Source organism: Halichondria panicea, chromosome 5 (genome assembly GCF_963675165.1).
Source record: "Halichondria panicea chromosome 5, odHalPani1.1, whole genome shotgun sequence".
In the NCBI taxonomy this organism is placed as follows: Eukaryota; Metazoa; Porifera; class Demospongiae; order Suberitida; family Halichondriidae; genus Halichondria; species Halichondria panicea.
In genome coordinates this window covers 3863480-3883464 of record NC_087381.1, presented here as the reverse complement: position 1 = coordinate 3883464, position 19985 = coordinate 3863480, and the positions used below count along the sequence as shown (strand labels likewise).

The 19985-nt window shown below is 40.6% G+C and overlaps 1 protein-coding gene and 1 long non-coding RNA gene across 6 annotated transcripts; one reads left to right on the top strand and one right to left on the bottom strand.

The window, feature by feature from the left end:
* Positions 1 to 798: 798 nt before the first annotated feature.
* Positions 799 to 5889, bottom strand: LOC135336161 (uncharacterized). Its single transcript, XR_010394778.1, has 2 exons — positions 5467 to 5889; positions 799 to 948 (listed from the first exon to the last, which is right to left on the bottom strand). It is a non-coding gene; the product is annotated as an uncharacterized LOC135336161 (long non-coding RNA).
* Positions 5890 to 7335: 1446 nt separating this feature from the next.
* On the top strand, positions 7336 to 19589 carry LOC135335959 (tRNA wybutosine-synthesizing protein 4-like). Of its 5 annotated transcripts, XM_064531694.1 has the most exons (14): positions 7336 to 7459; positions 13574 to 13701; positions 14083 to 14248; positions 14300 to 14550; positions 14614 to 14680; positions 14744 to 14775; positions 14826 to 14916; positions 14968 to 15245; positions 15318 to 15487; positions 16275 to 16487; positions 17674 to 17771; positions 17977 to 18158; positions 19073 to 19199; positions 19277 to 19588. In XM_064531694.1, the coding sequence occupies exons 1-14, from the start codon at positions 7445 to 7447 to the stop codon at positions 19421 to 19423; spliced, it is 1965 nt and encodes a 654-aa protein (XP_064387764.1). In that variant the 5' UTR covers positions 7336 to 7444; the 3' UTR covers positions 19424 to 19588. The 5 variants fall into 5 exon arrangements, 4 of the variants coding, with proteins under 4 accessions (XP_064387764.1, XP_064387768.1, XP_064387765.1 ...); XR_010394649.1 differs by lacking the exon at positions 17977 to 18158 and having other exon boundaries at positions 19277 to 19299; XM_064531698.1 differs by lacking the exon at positions 13574 to 13701 and having other exon boundaries at positions 7363 to 7459.
* Positions 19590 to 19985: the final 396 nt, after the last annotated feature.

Here is a 19985-nt window from a genome sequence, read left to right as displayed (position 1 = left end):
ATAACATTTATGAGCTAGAATAATAGGGAGGTTTTGAAATACAGGTCAATATACGAGTCATAATTATAGTATAAACATATTTTGTAGGCCCGGAAGTACTGCATGGTCAATATACGAGTCATGATTATAGTATAAACATATTTAGGCCCGAAGTACTGCACAATATACGAGTCATGATTATAGTATAAACATATTTAGGCCCGAAGTACTGCATGGTGGGTAATTATCTCCTATATATTAATAGATAGAGGTCATATGCATAAATTATGGCCATTAATTAGTTTGTGTTACTTGTGCAACGACATGGGGCCTATATGCCGTGTTTTGGAGGCAATTAATATAGGCTGTTAACTTGAGCATAAAAGAATAGCTAGCATGCATATAAATATATACTGTTCAATATACATGTACCAAAAATGAATTTTTTACGAGCATCGTATATAGTGGGTATATACATAAACTTCGCAGGATGACTGTTTAATAGAAAGGTTTTCGCAGATTTAATTTTCGCGGAATAGCGCAGCCTTTCTGCAGCATACATGCATGCATGCGTTAATCTTGCATATAAATGTTCGCGGTACATGCTTATATAATCAGCGAATTTAATCAGTTTATTAAATAATCAATTCTCAACAATAACGCAAAACCTATAGTACTGGTAAGTGTACCCAATATCCTTGCATACTGCATGCTAGACGGGGAAAATATCTTTCAATGAAGTAAAACATGTAGTAATATCATGCATGTTACAACAATAATAACAATTAACACACCACCAGGGATAGGTGTACAAGTGTATAAATTATTACAAGTATAATATTATAGTGTAAAGATAAAAATTAATATAGTGTAAAGATAAAAATTAATAGTTTAGTATTCGTGAGGAATAGTAAGTCCAACTTATAGTCAATGGCAGCAGATAGAGTTAATGATCATTGACGTTTCTTCCTGCGTGTTAAATGAGATGCGGCCAATACAATTGTGTATAGATTAGACTCATGCATAAAAAAACTGTTTTGCATGCAATGTAGCGTGTGCATGTTCAAGACATGGCAAGGTACATTCCAGATTTAATCTACATCTGAATTGTCGTAGCTTTATATTATAGCTAGCCTCGATCCCAGGCCAAGTTTTCGCTTTTATAACGTTTAGGTGAACAACTATAGGCCTGCACTAGTTGTCTGCGCATGCATGCGCCCAGTCATTCAAGTAGACTAAAAATTAGACTAATGGATATTTTTGTTCACATTTATATTCGTGTACTATCGTACTAGCAGTCAGTATCCCGTTTATTATTAATCGATTGGAATGGCTCTTAATTATTTAGAAAACATTATTCTGAAGTTAAGACAGAAGAACAAGTGAAGAGGCTATAAATCTTGACAATTAAAGCTCGTCAAGGTCAGATTTGTTGTGTGGTTCTATCATATCAAGTCATTTTTGTTTGGAAAGATCTAGATCCATCATTGGTATAATTATCTTATGGTGGATGAAGTGAAGAGTGCATGTGAGCTAGAGGACTTGGTGCATGGTGCCATCATCAGAGGGATTGACAATGACCTGTTTAATACGACACATTTAATTTACATCGCATGTACACATATATTATTATAGAATGTCTATACTTCTCTGCACAAGAGCAATGGTAATATCCAGCTATCCCAACAGTGCTCCTCTTTTCTACTAAGGGAGGAGACTGGACAGTGTGAGGTAAGGTTGAAACCCTCCTTTTGTCTTTCCTATACTCACAGGACTGGAGTGTATATGTATTCCTGTTCATTCGAGTGTTGTTTCTGGCAGCTCAGAGCCATGAAGAGAATCTACCTTTCTCAAACATAAATTATGAGTTACAAATAGAGGTCTAGAATATCAGAGAGGTCCAGCAGCCTGCTAAACCTTCATAATTTGAGGCATTCATCATCATCCATGAAGTTACATGCCCTAGCTGGGTCACTATAATCATGCTGCAGCACAACTGGCAACTCTCCTTGTGAAGCAGCTCCCTATAATGTGTATACTATACGTACCATACGGGTGGAAAATTTTCAATATTTAGAACATTTCGCGGGTAGTAGGGTGTTGTGGCACCTATCTTGCATGCGCATATGAAGCCTTCCACGGGTTCTAATTTTCGTGTTCTGCATGCAGCCACCCACAAAAAACGCGAAATTAAAAAACACCTCGAAATTTTCCACCGGCATACGGTATCTGTGAATTTTCTATACAATGTATTATTGGTTAATTAGCCGACACAAATACAATGAAAATTTTAAGCATGCGCTGACAACTATATAGGACCAGGCCTATAGTTGTTCGCCTAACCGTTATAGTGAAAACCCGGCCTGGGATCGAGGCTAAGCTTTAGCTAGCTATATATAGTTAGTTCTGAGACACCAGTGACAAATTAAATGTTATTTCAGAAAACACATGCATGGCATTAGCCTCGATCTCAGGCCGAGTTTTCGCTTTTATAACAGTTAGGCGAACAACGAGGCTAGCATGGCATAAACACAAAAATCACGTGAGGATAAAATATACATAATAATAATTTATAAGTAAATAGGTTCAACGAGTTTAGAGTTCAGTTACTATACAGTTTATTATTCCAGAGTGAACATTAATTTTATGAGCTAAAAATATAGCATAACATTGCAGTCTTACCAGGATTTCTATATAGCTTTAGTAGTTGCCGATAATTATTATCCTTGCATGTGTATATATATAATTGCATTAAACGACAGATTATCGTTTCTTGTTGGTAGTGTCCTATACACCAATTTCAACAGTATATCATAATATCTGACAAACCACTTTAACCCTTTAACCGTCGGATTCTTAATTAACAGTGAAGTGAAATGTCTGTAAATTCTCTATCGGGTTTCCAGAGCAATAAAATGCCTAGCAACCATATACCAATAGATTGCCCATACAACAAGGAATAAAATGGTGCAACATGTGTTGCCATAACAACCACGGTTATTACGCTCACCCGTTTTTATCATTTTAAATGCTCGGCCAGCGGTGAGATAAAATCCAAAAATTTTTTTTTATGGATCAGCCTATCATATGGTATAAAGGCTTGGCTAAGCTTGATTTTCACATCATATGAATGTAACAGTGCTAAGATATATCAATTTGAAGTACAATACGTACATGTAATACTATATCCGTGAACGATCTATGAAATTTACAAGCTCACATAAAGACTGTTCATTACTGCTAATTCTATTTTAGCTATACTATACTTACTACTGATATTCAGGCTATACTATACTACTTGCCAGAGTCACACAGTGAGCCCTCTCCTGGTCTTTCACCGTCCTGGTCCATAGCTCTAGCGTCTAGGTCCATGTCATGCATGTCCTCAGTCCCAGACAGTTCATCAGCGTCTGGCATAAAGCTGGTAGCCTTTGGGAGGTATCCTACTATCCTCTCTCCTTCATAGGCACTGTCATCACCAGAGGAGACATCGCCATTGCTGTCCTCAAGCTGTTCAAGCACATCGGCACAAATAAACAACCTAGCCATAGCTATAAACTTCGTGCGGTAAGATGCTAATGAAATTTTAATATAGCAACGTGGCTTGGAAAATTCTAGACTAAATTGCACATGATTCTACAGCTCTTCCTCTATACAGGGATGTGCGTAGTTCGAGCTACTTCCTAAGTATCGCAGAATTAGAATTTCGCAAAAAAAGTCACTATTGCGGGCCACGATCGTGGCCCGTGACGGTTAAAGGGTTAAAGAAACTCAGGTACTCAGATTTGCTTTGCTTTCTTTCTCTATCTTTATTACCTGGAGTATTCTTAGGAACCGTTAGTTCTAACACTTCCATTCATATTGGATACAATAAGTCTTAAAAAGGAGTGAAGGCTTATTGAGGGATCAGTGGACCAAAATGGCCAACTTCAATTTAGAATCTGGTGCGTATATGAAATTAGGTTCTGCTGCCATGGCTATCAGCTTTTACACAGTGCATGCGCAGTGGACCAAAGTGGCCAAGTTAAATTTAGGACTGCCATCACAGAATCTGGTGCTATCAGCTCGTGCATGTATAGCTATCACTGGACCATGCAAAGTAAAGTGAGCTCTGACAGTCTGTGCATGAGGTTCCATTCAGCAAGCTTTTTTTAGGTGATCATGCAGTTATACCAGGAACAGCTAATATAATTCTAGCTTCCTGTAAAAGGTATAAATAAATTATAGCAGATTAAATATATTGTATCTATAGACCAATCGTTACTGCATGAGCTGGACTTGATCGAAGCATAATTATAATTATATATAAGCGTATAGATCTTAACACAACAATCTACCTAGTGACCATGTCCACTCTATCAGGCAAGCTGCTATTTCAGAAAATAGCCACGGCTTAAAAACTCACGCTGGATACAGCATTATTATTATAAATGGCCGCACACTACCATGCATCTCAACAGCTTAATTCAATCATAGATTGAAGAGTTATATAGGGATAGGAAACGGTTGGTATCTCGAGTAACATCTGCGCTATATACGCTGCGGTTTAATCGAGGCCATCACAACAATATCTATTTCTACACCCATGCAGTGCACAATAAACTATAAGTAACTGTGCTTAGTCCGTGCAACTCACTTATATTTCAAGGTCTATACCTATTGTAGTAGTCATAACCAGCACGCTTACACGTTACATGTTCCAATAGCTCTAAAACAGCCTTGGGAACATATAACTTTATTGGAAAGTCTCTTTTTACTGGGTGTGGTCAGTCATTAGCAAGTACTACACGTGGCTCATGGACTAGGCGTGTTATAAGTTGCTGAAAGAGATGATGTCTCGAGGAAACACAGCTTTGGGAGTTACCCGGCAAAAATGTGCTTAATAGCCTCGTTCATAGGGAGTAACGCGGATAATTTTCGAGGCTCCACTGCAGATTCAATGTAAAATCATCACGTGCACCACTCCGTTTCCTATCCCTCTAACTCTTCAATCTATGATTCAATCAACTCAAAAACCTGAATGGAAAACACAACGATAATTAAAACACACTTTATTAATTTGCACACACACACACATGCATGCAATGTCATGCACATACATTGTTAATCCAGCCACACTTAGACAGTGGAGCTTGGCAAGAATAGCGAGGTAGCCACATTTCAGAAAATAGCCGCGGCTAAAACGACCCTACCTTGAATCTAATCACTGCATGATTTTGCGGTGCAAAGATAATGCTCTTGTCTGCCAAACTACACCCAAAACGTCACATCCGGCCGTAATAAAAATAAAAACGTATATATCACATATAGTTAGGGGCAGCCAGAACTGGCAGGTATACATTTCAGGGCAAGTGTGGTAGTATAAACAACTATAGCTAGCAATCCGTGCCAAACCAAATGGCGGGTATATTGAGGTGGCCGTACTTCAGAGAGCCAGAATAGCGAGAGTCGATGATACTGTACACACATAATATACTTTATACCCACCTCATGATAGAGTTCTCCTCCGTGGATCATTCAGATCACCACAGTCTTGTGTAGTCAGAGAGGGAGCCGATTTTAGAGGCTCTGCCTTCAGTTGAGAAAGCTACTGTAAAAGGTTTCTTCACAGGGCACTTGCATTTCCTCCACAAGGAGATTAATAACCAGCCAAATAGCACATTCACCAATGCTAGTATATACGTCAGTGTTGTGATGATTGAGGGGAAAAATGAACTGCACTGCACTTGTGAAGAGTTGAGAGTAAGGCTTCCACTGTCTGTTTGTACATCAATGGTTATGATTTAAAGTTGAGCCGCTTACACCTTTTGCATCATCACAACACCATGACATCAGGAAAGAGAGTTAACAGTCTCTGATATAGAGGGACATCCAGCCACCATGTATAACTGCAGTAACACTCGTGCTCCAAGGAGGTCCACATACCTTTTCCACTTTGCGCATGCGCGGTTCCTTGCACATCCTACATTACGTGACGTGCTTTACAGCATGACGGCCCTCACGTCATGCTGTAAAGCACGTCAACGTCATAATAATACTTATGTTACAAACCGTATGGCGCGCCGTGTGTTTCAATAACAATGTCTGCATATACATAGGCGTGTCCTGGTGTGAATATACCGACATAGCATGCACGTGCAATGATCGCCTTATGCAGTGATCATGTCTGCACATGCAACCATTAGTCTCTGCACATGCAGTGATCATGTCTGCACATGCAACCATTAGTCTCTGCACATGCAGTGATCATGTCTGCACATGCAACCATTAGTCTCTGCACATGCAGTGATCATGTCTGCCATGCAACCATTAATCTCTGCACATGCAGTGATCATGTCTGCACATGCAACCATTAGTCTCTGCACATGCAGTGATCATGTCTGCACATGCAACCATTAGTCTCTGCGTGTGCAGTGATCATGTCTGCACATGCAACCATTAGTCTCTGCATATGCAGTGATCATGTCTGCACATGCAACCATTAATCTCTGCACATGCAGTACAGTACAGGTGTACCTAAGTCCCATTGAGAAACATATACTTTGACCTGATGCAGCAGCTCTATTTAAAGCACGTGTATCAAAGATGTATTAAAAATTAATGATGGATATAATAGATGATATGGACATGGATGAAGACGAATCTGCCATTGAAGTACTCGGCTGGAACACATTTTGCATGTGCAGACATGATCACTGCATGTGCAGAGACTAATGGTTGCATGTGCAGACATGATCACTGCATGTGCAGACATGATCACTGCACACGCAGAGACTAATGGTTGCATGTGCAGACATGATCACTGCATGTGCAGAGACTAATGGTTGCATGTGCAGACATGATCACTGCATGTGCAGACATGATCACTGCACACGCAGAGACTAATGGTTGCATGTGCAGACATGATCACTGCATGTGCAGAGACTAATGGTTGCATGTGCAGACATGATCACTGCATGTGCAGAGACTAATGGTTGCATGTGCAGACATGATCACTGCATGTGCAGAGACTAATGGTTGCATGTGCAGACATGATCACTGCATGTGCAGAGACTAATGGTTGCATGTGCAGACATGATCACTGCATGTGCAGACATGATCACTGCACACGCAGAGACTAATGGTTGCATGTGCAGACATGATCACTGCATGTGCAGAGACTAATGGTTGCATGTGCAGACATGATCACTGCATGTGCAGAGACTAATGGTTGCATGTGCAGACATGATCACTGCATAAGGCGATCATTGCACGTGCATGCTATGTCGGTATATTCACACCAGGACACGCCTATGTATATGCAGATGTTATTGAAACACACGGCGCGCCATAAAACCGCTTGCCATACGGGCTCCGCCCAACTAACTCAAGCTTAGGTTGAGGCGGGTATTCGAGACTAGGAGCCGGAGGGAGAGAACTTTCTCAATTCTTGACTCTATGCTCTATTCGATTCATAACAGTATCCATGTCGGAAAAACAAGTGAGTCAATTGTAATTGTAGTTATAATTGTAGTGACTGGAAACTTGGAGATACCCTTGTGGAAAGTTGTCCCATTGCGTAAAGAATGTCATGCCACAAGAATGCAAACGTCACAAATACTCATGTGCTACCGCTGCACATCACTGGCGGCTGGTCTGCTTTCGACGCTATAAAAGTAATAATTATTACCCAAGGCATTTAATAGGCTTTGGCCATGCAAAGTCAATTTGTAGTTTCTCAGGCTATTATTCCTTAGACTCGCCAGCCAGCCCTTCCTCGGGGTAAGGGACTGACTGGTGGATTGCCTATCTGAGAGTTGTGCCGTTACCTGAGTCTGGTAATGACCAATCAGGGTGTCATACAGGATTTTGAAGTAAGTAGAGGGAAAAAGTAACCAGAAAATGATGCTAAAAAAAGGTCAACTGTTATTTCAATACCCAGCTATGGACACTCAGTCATAATTGAAAGGGGGGGAAATTGGGGCTAGGGTGGGGATATCCTCCCTTTCCCTCTGTATGACACCCTGCCAATCAGAGTGCAGTATCAATGTCATGTGACATTCTTACGCCCACAGTATTGCTTACTTAGTTTCTTTGTGGTAGAATGCATGATAATAACAAAATAATGGGGATGGACGAGACTGTGCTAGTGCAAGATAAAGCGACCAAGCAGAGCTTATCAATCAAGCTGCAATTGAGACAAATCCTCCAGTGACTTTAGTATGTAGATGATTTGCACCACTTGTCTTACATTGGAGAAAATCTTTCAAGTCTGTATGTGGGGATGGAAAGGGTAGCCTGCTACCACCAGTTCTCATGGTTTCTTGGTTTCTTTGCCACAAACTAAGCAAGGGGAGCTTATTTGTAATTGTGTAGCCATTTGCAACCTAGTCTGGCCCCAGACCACTACCTTGCACGTGATCTGACATGTGCCAGGGAGAGGGTCTGGCATTTAGAGTCGGTTCAGATGTCAAAATTTGACATCTCCAATCAGATTCGCAAGAATGCAATTAAACTGTCACATGATTCCACTTCACAGAGGAGGTTGATAGTACTTGACCTTTGTCATTTTTAAAACTATGCCAGTAGGCAATGGCTAACTTAAATTCCTGTATACATCAACAAAAATTTCAAGTACAGAGAATCTTTCAAATCTCACTAAATCTGTATAGGAGTAGAGATAATAGCCAGCCAGTTTTAGCATCGTCACCACGCCCACTTTTGACTGTCTGAAAACCAAGAAAAGTGACTCTGTTTGCCAGACTCTCTCCCCTGGGAGGAGTCTGGCCTCGAGACTATTTGCAACCCACGCATGTCAGACATTACAAACCACATGATGATGTCATACATGATGTCTTGTACTCTTGTTGCATTTTGAGTGGGCAGATCAAAGGAAACACTGTGCCAATATCTGCCATATGGCACAGGTCAAGCCTTGAACTGTGTCACTGTCTAGATACAGTAGAACCTCGATTATCCGGACACCTTGGTTCCAGAAGCAGGCCGAATAAGTGAATATGCCGGATAATCGAATAGATAAACCACGCCTTGATCCACCCACTTTATCCACCCACTTTATTGATGAACAGCAGTGTCACATGGTTGTCTGCGCATGCGCAAAAGAAAAGCAGGCATGTCTCCATGGTAACAGCTGCAATGCGCATGCGCATTTGAGGGACACACCCATTTTATGAATTATGTAATCTGATAAAATAAAAAAGAGTCAAGCCGGATAATCGAGGTTCCGGATAATCGAGGTTCTACTGTACTGGCATAGTATGGCTGAAGTTACCTAATTAAGCCCACCCTTCACCCAGTAACCTGAAACGGTCCCTTTTATAGTATATCACTGTTAAACAGATTCAGTGGTAGGCAGAAAATGTTTTTCATGCGTCTGGTGCATTCCACAGCCACCACAAGTAGTTGAAACTAGTTGTCCTATAAAAAGAGTGATGTGTACAGGAAAGGAATGCACAAGGAATGCAACAAATCAGTTGTTACACAGCTCACTCGTGCGCACATGGGCTCAGTAGTGCCTTTTCCCTCGAGGCCTGCGGCCCTCGGGCCTAAGTCACTACTGAGCCAATATATCCCATGTGGCACTCGTGCATGTGTCACAACTATAACATGTAACTCATTAAAATTCCACCGGCACAACTCTCAGATAGGCAATCCACCAGTCCCTTACCCCGAGGAAGGGCTGGCTGGCTGGCGAGTCTAATTATTCCTAAAGTAGCAAGCAGATTGAGGCATTTGATAATGATCGAATTTTAATTGAAAACACACCCCCAACTTCCTCAATAAGCCAAACTACAGTAGAACCTCGATTATCCGGACACCTTGGTTCCAGAAGCAGGCCGGATAAGTGAATATGCCGGATAATCGAATAGATAAACCATGCCTTGATCCACCCACTTTATTGATAAACAGCAGTGCCACATGGTTGTCTGCGCATGCGCAGAAGATAAGCAGGCATGTCTCCATGGTAACAGATGCAACGCGCATGCGCGTTTGAGGGACATGCCCATTTTCTGTTCCGATAACAAGAAAACTGCCAAGCCGGATAATCGAGGTTCCGGATAATGGAGGGCCGGATAATCGAGGTTCTACTGTACATAATTTAATTTTAGTCATAATTATATTCATGACCAAAAACGCATACAAATTTATCCTTTTCTTTTCTTTTAGTGCCTCTAATTTGAGGTCACATGGTATTATAACTTTTTGTAAAGCTGCCAATTTCCAAGCGCGAGGGCCTGAGAAACTACAAATTGACTTTAATACGCACGTATTTTGTGATTTGTTGTACAACGGGACACCAGTCCCTTTAAAGGGAGTGGTTTCCAGTCTAGTTTACAAGCAATCATAATATTGACCTAGTCTCTTCGTAAGAAGGGTCCGCGTGCATATGGAGCTGGAGTACGTGAATTTAATTACGTATCGTAACTTCTCTGATAAGGCGACACTTCTTAAGCCAGAGGTCGCTTTTTTTGGAGGTTGAAAAAGACTTGGTGTTGCTTATTTAGAGGATCTAAGCTCAAGGGTGTCGCATTTGGAAGATAGCCTGAATTAGAGGTATTACCGTATAGCGCGAAATTTCGAGGCACTTATATTTCGTGGAATGGCCTCTAAAAGCATTTTGTTGTGCGAACAATTTTTGTGGACTTAATTTTTGTGTTGGATTGCAAACCGACGAAATCAGCGAAAATTAAGCCCCTAGCAGTGTATACGTACCGGTTAATAAGCGCGGTTGGTTAGCAGACCAAGAGCCTAGATAGAAGGTGCATGGTTCTCTGCCCAACAACTGGTCTCCTTCACTAGTTGTGATACTGCTGATATATAGAGCTCTTGCAATGATCGAGCGAGCTACATGTAATAGAGAAGCATGCCGTCATTGAAAAAATCTATAAGCACCGGGAGCGTAGCCGGGATTTATAGAAAGGGGGCAACCTAGCTGGACACCGTGCCTGCCAAATGGTTGTTCGGAAGCCACACCCCTTTTAATTAGTTGCGGTTGAATTTCACTTCCTGTCATCAGCAAAATAATTCAGTGGAGGCTAAGTTATTGTCGAAAGTGGGATACTTGATACTTCATATTGATTTAGAGTTAGCACTGTGGCTTAAAGATTGAAGAGCTATCTCTGGTGGGAAGTGATTCTTGATCGCACCACATGGACCCAATATTCCAATTCCAATATTGCATACTTGTGGCCAAATGTGAGCAGCAATCACACCCACCTTCTCAGATTTTGCAATGCCCCACCCATATTTGTTTGCACATGCGTGTAACTGTTAATCCAACAGAGACACAAAGAACGTAGCTAGCTCTAGCTGTGTGGGAGGCCTTCTTAAACTGCCTCTTTGATAAACAGAGCAAGAAGAAGCAACATTGCTGCAGCATAATATTATTCTATAGTGTCTCTGAACGCTGTCATGCCACTAACCACACATGCACAGTTATATGTATTGTAACTTTGCCTGTTTTTTTTTTACAATTTTTATGATGAAATTTCAATTATTTCGCGCATGCGCATACAAATTATACCAGGCCGCCTTTCTCTTCGCGGCCTGGATTTCGAGGCTATGCACCGATGTGATCAGTAGCGTAGCCAGGGAGTGGTAAAGGGGAAAAATAATGCCGTCCCCTTCTACTTACCAGTCTCAGCTCTAGCTAGCTAGCAGGAGCTTCCAGCTACAATGTACATGTAGGAAGAGTGGATTGTTTAATAAATCATCTTGAGTGAATAACTTCCTGAGTGTCGAGTTAAAGCTTTCAGGAGTGATCATTAGAACTTTATCTTCAGCAATGACTTCTTATCGAACATAAAGGCACGATTTGGTAGCAGAAGACTTGCCTGGTCCATATTACCACAGCATCATGGGAACCCACAGGAACACATCTGCCTTTCCTTAGCCCGGCCATAGATACAAGAGGAAGAGGATTGGAAAAGGAGGTCACGTGAACTCAATTAGCACAGACTGTCCTTGTTAGACGGAAGTGTGGTGGGCGTGGCTTACACTAATAGTGTACACACAGACCACAAAATGGCGCAAAAATAATTATAGGTAAATTAAAGATCTAGCATTGTATCTATGGTGCTAGTAAGGCACACAGTCATACATAATATAGCTATAGTATTGGTATTCTTTCTCAGCACAGGTTTGCTCTCTTCTCCATCCATGCCGCAGCAGACCTGTATGGTGGCATAAAAATTTTAATAATATCACACCATTCAGATTGGAAAAAACAGCACCACAAGACTAGTTAAAAATGTTATGATCATTAATTTTGATGCTGTATAAGAGACCTAGCTATTAGAACTGAAATCAATAACTTAGAACTTGAAATATTACATGCACATGGTGGTAGCCCCCCACACAACAAAGCCCATCTTTTCGTGTAACTACGGATGGTAGGCTTTTACATTTTAAAAACTAGCCGATGCAGTGCAGTAGAAGACAAAATGTTAGTAATATTGTACAGTTTTAAAGTCCACTGTGAGTGCTATTATATTGTGAGTACTACCCACAAAGTGTAATAAAATTGGGTAAAAAGCCTATCTTTTCAACTTTGTGTGCTTTAAGAGGTTTGCATGGCTCTTGTCTCACAGGATATCATAAAACAATGATTGATGCATGCAGTGATGCTCTTAAATCAACTTAGCTTACCTTGGTAGTCGAAGAATCGCTCCAAATATGCCTTCTTGTGCCACAAATTTTGCTCATTTACAATAAAACGCCTGGGCTTACTGTAGGATTGATAGCACACGTGATATCGTTTCCAATCCTCTTCCTCTTGTATCTATGCTTAGCCTCTATCCCAAATTTCACTAACTCACTTCTTTTCTCTTGAAGGTCGGTGAAGGAGGCTAGCCTTTCCTATAACATCTAGTATAGCCTTCACAGTGTAGGGTGTCGTTACGTACTATTAGTAGTAGGGACGTGGCTAGATACAATAAAGGGCGTAACGACTCAGCACAATTTGTCCATGTAACGGACTACAACTTCAGAATAGTATACTGTACTGACAGTGTCAACAAATACATGGATTACCTCTTTTTTGGGGTAATGTACGCCCATGTGCATATGGGTGTGTCTGTAAATGAGCTGTGTTCAAGAACAAACTAGACATTTTCATGGACTGCGTGGTTGAAAAATAATGGGCTAGCTGCTTATAATTATTAGTAGGCGATCTTCGAAGGCGACAAAAAACACTGTTTCTAATCGTTGCTTTATAGATTCCCGATCATTCCCTATAATGTTAATTTAAAACCCTGTTTACACGCAAAGTAATGCGCATTGTAATCCAATGTGCATTAGTGCGTTTAGACTAGACCTCGTTAGTAGTAATGCGCATTAGATGTTGCGTGTAAACAGGGCTTAAGTCATTACGGTAAAAAGTTATCGTGTCTGTTATGTCAACGCCGGGGTGAATCCTCTACTGAGCATCTGAGCATCTCGTCAATGTATTGTTTATGGCCCTTGGTCATGTTTGTGAGTTAACCACTTCAGAATCTCCTTCGTAACTATCCTGTCGAATTATTACCATCTGACTACTGATTGACCTAAACACTGATCCAGACTCGCAATTTACATATTATTTTGGAACATGCAGGTGCAGAAAACTAATGACAGCAGTATTTTGAGCAAAAACTCTGCATGCAGCCGCGGTTATTTTTGTGACAACTTCTTGAAGCATTTCGTGGCTAAGGCGAACTGTTGCAGAGCACCACTCATTAATAGGTATAATTATACATGATTGCCAAATTCAACAGGCTAAGCTAACAACTTGTGTAATTCATGGCTACGATCGAAGGAATATGAATGTTAATGCAAGTATATATATACGTCAATCACCACGTTATTTCAAGTTAGTGGAATGTGAGATATTGTACAAGTCCATCAATGTTAGAAGTGTTGATACCACACTCATTATCTGCATGTACTCTCTTGTGCTTTATCGTACATGTACATAATTATTAATCATAATGGCCGTCTTTTGTACATACATGTTGTACATGAATTAGTTATCATGGATGCCCCAGGCTCTGGGTACGGTATAATCATTTGTGTTAATTATGTTAGTTGTGTGTTCGATTTTTGTGATTTTCATTGCAATTTCAGGGGATACTATATTCGAGTGAAAGCTATTAATTCCCTTGTGAGTGAGTTCCTTAACAAGCAATCGTGTTCTCTCCGTACTCAAATCATATCTCTTGGGGCTGGATTTGACACGTTATTCTTTCGGTTTAGGGACAAATTTGCAGCATCAAACTGTCAAGTGGTTGAGGTAGGCATTTGCAATAACTATAAATGATAGTGTACATGTATACTACCACAGATTGACTTCCCTGCTGTAATTTCAACAAAATGGCGTCTAATACGTGAAAGTCAGGTGCTGTCTTCAATGCTGTCTCCTCGTGTACCAACTGCTTCACCTGATGTTTTTCTCTCTGATAACTATTGTATGATTGGTTGTGATATCACTGACACAGGAAAACTTGCTGATCTGTTGGTCATGTGTGGAATTGATTACAATGCACCTACATTGCTCATTTCAGAATGTGTTCTCACTTACGTTGAACCTGACAAGTGAGCATACATGACTGATGTGTAATTATAATGTTGCATGCTTGCAATTGTTTCGTACTGTAGAGTTGATGCCATTATTCAGTGGATATCTTCATCATTCAAAAACAGTATCTTTTGCTGTTATGAGCAGGTTTGATAATAAAATTAATTGTTTATTCTACACTTTTTGATCGATGCCCGTCTTTTCGATCAGATTTTGCCTAACGATGGATTTGGGAAAATCATGTGAGTTTCACACCAATTGTAGTTGTTTGAGGTTTAAATGTTTCACCTAGGTTACGACATTTTATGTCACTGGGGTCTCCCCTGAAGAACATTGAATTGTATCCTACAAAGTCAGCTCATAAACAAAGATTGATGAAAAGGGTTTGTTTTTCTGCTTGCTAGTAGCATTAATTTTACATGTTCACTCACTAGGGATTCTCGTCTGTTCACATGTGTGATATGAACGAATTTTACCTAAGTCTCCAAGCTTCTGAAAAGAGAAGAGTAGACATGATCGAGCCATTTGATGAATTTGAAGATTTTTATCAGAAATGTAGTCATTACACGTTAATGCTTTCAGTGAAAGGTGATTGCAGTATCGCCCTGCCTGCCTGTTGCAAAACTTCCCATCATGCCCCGGTGAAGATGACACCTGGAACTGTAGGCTTAGATTTCCCTGCTTTATCCCCATCCTCTGCAGTTGTGAAAAGGTGAAAATTAGACTTTCTATGTACATGTATGTACATGTACTGTCAGTATAACATTGTGTCAATGATTGGTAGATTTGGTCATTCATCTGTGTGTCTACCAAATGGGAATGTTGTATTGATCGGTGGGTTTGGAGTGTCAGAGCTCTCTACAGCACATAGAAGACTGAATGATGTCTTATTATTCCGTCAAGATGGTGACCAATATGGGTGTAAAATTCTGCCTGCGAGTGGTGATGTTCCAGGTTTGTGACATGTAGCAAGAGTAGATAAGAGTAAGAGTGTTGAACTGCTGTAGTAATCATGGAACCGCATTTGCCTTGACATGCGTCATCACTGTCGTCACTATTCAATTAATGAGTGCTGTTAAGTAAACTGTGGTCTGTGGTTTGTAGCACTGAACTGTGCAATCACAGCATGTGCGGTTTCTGGGAAGTGTTGCTAACATACCGTATAGGCGGGTATATTTCGAGGGTATAAACATTTTCGCGGATTGAGCCAGTACCGCGAAAATTTATATCTTATTGAATAGTAGGCGTGTTCAGTATTATTGACCACACCTATCGACAATAAGAGGAGAGAAAAAAGAATCTAGAGACAAGGACGCCGGTATAGCCAGCTAGCTTGCTCTACGTCTACTGTATCCCCTAACCATGGCCTGCACAGCAAACATTCTACTAGAGGTGGAGGACATAGTGCCTCACCGATTCATACAGGCTAGGCCTGGATTCGAGGCTAACGGTGTGGAGGCACAGCTGCATGTTGATGTGCGCATGCGCCAAAAGGCTGAAACTCAGACCACAAAAATAAACTCCGCGAAAGTCCTTTGTAGAGGTCCATCCGCGAAAATTTATACCCTCGAAATATACCTGCTATACAGTAACAAAATTAGTACTGATAACTATCAAGTGATGACGCAGGAGCAGGAAATTGCTGTTACTAGCAGTTCAACATGCACTCTTACTCTTATATACTCTTGCATGTAGTTATAGCCATGCAGGCAAGTGCTCAATCTGCATTTTTTCTGCATAGCTGGGATAGTTCATCACAGAACTGTGTTACTGGCTGATGGTAGAATACTAGTAACTGGTGGACGACAATCTCCTATCCATCCCCAGACTGATTGTCTATCCATCACAATTGAAGATATGGATTGTTGTCGCTTCAAAATAGTCAAATTTGAAGCTCCAGCTGATAGAATTGGGCCAAGATGGAGACATTCAGCCAACATTTTAATGTATCAAGGTACGTTATGAAAGCTGTAACTGCATGTTCTCATCTCCTTGCAGTATACAAAAAAAGAGAAAGCTATAATTATATCGTACCATGCTGACTGTACTAGTAGAAGTTCATGTGCAATAATTATACTAACTAATAATTATTAATATTTCCCACCTACTACACTTTTGCCATGTAGTCTAGTGGGGCCCGGTTTAACTGTCATAAATTGGCACCTCAGGGCTACAAGGGAAAATAATATTATGGCTCATAAATTGGCACCTCAAGCATATGCAGTAAAAATAAATTAATGGTGTTTTCGATGAATGAATGCATGAGAAACAAAATCTCATAAATGAAAACATAGAGACAGAGGGTGTAGTCTGTAGACTAGTTCATCAAAAATTCTGCTGTGTGCTTGCAGAAAGAGCTGCTTTAGAGACACTCTGGGAGAGGGCTAGGGCTCAGGCTGAGCCTTGCTCACTAGCACTAGTACTGCACGCACTGCACTAGGCCTGTTCAGCTTTTGTATTTTGAAGCCAGTTTAGTAATAATATAGGAGTGGCTATTTTAAGCTTACCTTTGCTTGCCTACTAGCCTGGCATACATGTAGCTGAAGAGAGCTGGTCTAGACACTGTCTAGAGCTAGCTGTGTTGTTTCTTCTGGCTGGTTGCTGCGCAGGAAGTGGAGGAAGGGACTGACTAATTGAACAGAGAGGGGGATTGGCTCTGTACCGTTCACTTTGTGGGAGAGGCTGGCTGCTCATAATATTATTCTGTCCAGGCTGCGCGCGCAAGGATTTGAGTGTGGACAGCAGCCCTGGTGTGAACGAGCTATCTTTTCCTAGTTGTCTTCTTGTTTGAATAGTGTTGCTATGTGGTAGTCATGCAGCTTGATACAGTCAGCCAATCAGATGGGACATATATCAATTATTGCACAGTGCCTCGGGGTTTATGACAGTAAACCACACCTCCCCCTCGGGCTTACGCCCTCGTAGTCGGGAGGTTTACTGTCATAAACCCCTCTACACTGTACATTAACTAATACTTATTATGCGAGGCAATAATTATCGGCGTTTATAATATAGTTGAGGCATTCACAGCCCCATAAATATTATCACGTAACGTTTTTGGAGCCTTAATCCCATGAAGCGGTCATAATAATACGATAATTATTCTCGTGTTTATGATATTATAGGAATTATTATTATAGGACACGAGTGTCTTCTAATCACTGGTGGATGTACAATTGATAACTCATTTCTAGACGATGTCATCTTAATTCAAACCTCAGACTGGAAATGCAAGAAGGTAACTTGCACTGCATATAGGGAAGGAAACCACCAGCTGGATCGTGACATGTCATGTTGATCATTATTAATTTTAATTTTTGCCCTCTTAATGATTATCAATTTGGTGGATTTCTTGAAATTAAGCATTTTTTTGAAAGCATTAAAGATCATAAATAATCACAGGGATATTCTCAACAAAAATAGACCAGCATTTTTTCTTGCAGTTGCCTATCCACCTTCCACAAGGTACTCACTCTCATGCTGCTGTGACCCATGACGGTGGTGTCATTGTAATGGGAGGATTGAACGAGGAAATGGTCCCTTTAAATATGTGCTATTACATCAAGCACGAAGAAGATGACTGGAGTTTATTACAATTAGCGATTTCACTGCCATTTACTCCTAGGTATAAAATTATGTATCAATGTTATATAGCAGGGCTGCATTTATGCAGAGGAAGCCGGAGATCTAGCTAGGCAACCTACTGCAGCTAAATCTCCGCACTTAGCCTCGATTCCAGGCCGCTCTCTAGTGAGAGGGGCTGGGATCGAGGCTACTCCGCACTGGGCTTATAATTATTTGTCGACCTACATATATTAGTTATTGCCCAGCCAGAGTGCAACATGCCATATAATTATTGCACTGGAGCAACATAATTATTGCACGAGGGCGCCTGTAATAACTAACTTGTTGCCCAATGACGTTAAACTCATCTGACTGGTCATAGATCGTAATAAAAGACATGTGTTTTGAAGGAATTCATTAGTAATGTTTGCTGAATTCCATAGTATATTTTTAGGTTTTCTTCCCACTTCTAGTTTTAAAAGTAATAGCCTATAAAAGGGACCAAATGAGTTATTAGGTGGGATGGTGGGGCATAAGTCCCAAATGGATATCTCTTACAGAAATCTACTTGCATAATTTATAATCCCAGTGCATTATGCCATATACCGTATAGCGCGAAATTTTCGAGAGGGCTTAATTTTCGCGGATTTCGTGGGTTAGAATCCTACACGAAAATTGAATTACCTGCTATAACATGCAGAGATTTAAAGGGGTAGCTTCCGGTAAGCAGTCATTCCGCGAACATTGTACAACGAAATAGCTTTTAGAGGCTAATCCACGAAATATAAGTGCCTCGAAAATTTCGCGCTATACGGTAACAATATATGGTTGCCATGGTAGTGATGCAACATGCCATATACTGAGCACTGCATTGCTTTGATTGTTACCATTGTGGACCCCACCCCAAAAAGTTCAGCAGCTTGGTGCATGGTTTAATTATTGTACGTGTTACACAATAATTATTTTCACATGCAGGTTTAGTTGTGGTTGTTGTGTTCACAAGGACAGTGTTATTCTTGTTGGTGGAGTGGGCTGTTTGGAGGACATGGAGGCAGTAATTATTAACCTAAAAACAGACGAGACCACAACGTATAAAATAAAGGTGACTTAATTGGCTTGAGAAAATGATTGCTAATTCAGGTGCTTTTCAACATTTCTATTCATTATTTTTTTTATTAGGCACCGCGTCAAAACCCACCAATACTACTGCATTGTTTTACGATGCACTTGCTTGATGATGGAGCTATGTGGCTGTTTGGTGGTGGAGGAAACTGCTTCTCATTTGGCACTCATTTCAACATATCTCCAATGCGAATCACGATCTAGGTCTAGTGTACGTTGTATACATTTGTATAATTATAGCCGTGTACAACTAATTTTAGCTTGTGCATGGATTCGCAATTTACAATCTCATACTATAATTATAGTTGCACGCTATAATTATAATTATAAAGATCAAGCTAGCTAGTAACTGTGATTTGAGAATTATACTTGCAAAACTTGCTTGAAACGCTATTAAATAATTGATTGTCTTACAGAAATTCCAGGCTACGGACATGCATGCATGGTATGTCGGGTCACCTGGGTATGCAGAGAAGTCATGTCTTGGAGACTATAGATGTACTACGATGACCCAGATTCAATGCAATTTGTATAATAATTATAATATCGTATAGTGAAAATCCCTAGGGTTTCGTTTCATCTAGGATTAGAAGTTTGGGGGGGGGGGGAAGGTTTACACATGCCGCAAAATGTTTGGCCACTCCCATATTTGTTAACCACACCCTCTATTACATGCTAACCCCCCACTAGATGAAACCCTGCTATTTGGTTACAAAGCCCGGTCTCAGCAGAAACTTTCGCGGGTTCTAATAATTATTCGGTTAGT

Excerpts from the sequence above, each read along its gene's own strand:
- LOC135335959 (XM_064531694.1), top strand. Across the intron at positions 14,249-14,299 it reads CAAACTGTCAAGTGGTTGAG|ATTGACTTCCCTGCTGTAAT; the intron begins GTAGGCATTTGC and ends ATACTACCACAG. Across the intron at positions 14,917-14,967 it reads AACAAAGATTGATGAAAAGG|GGATTCTCGTCTGTTCACAT; the intron begins GTTTGTTTTTCT and ends TTCACTCACTAG.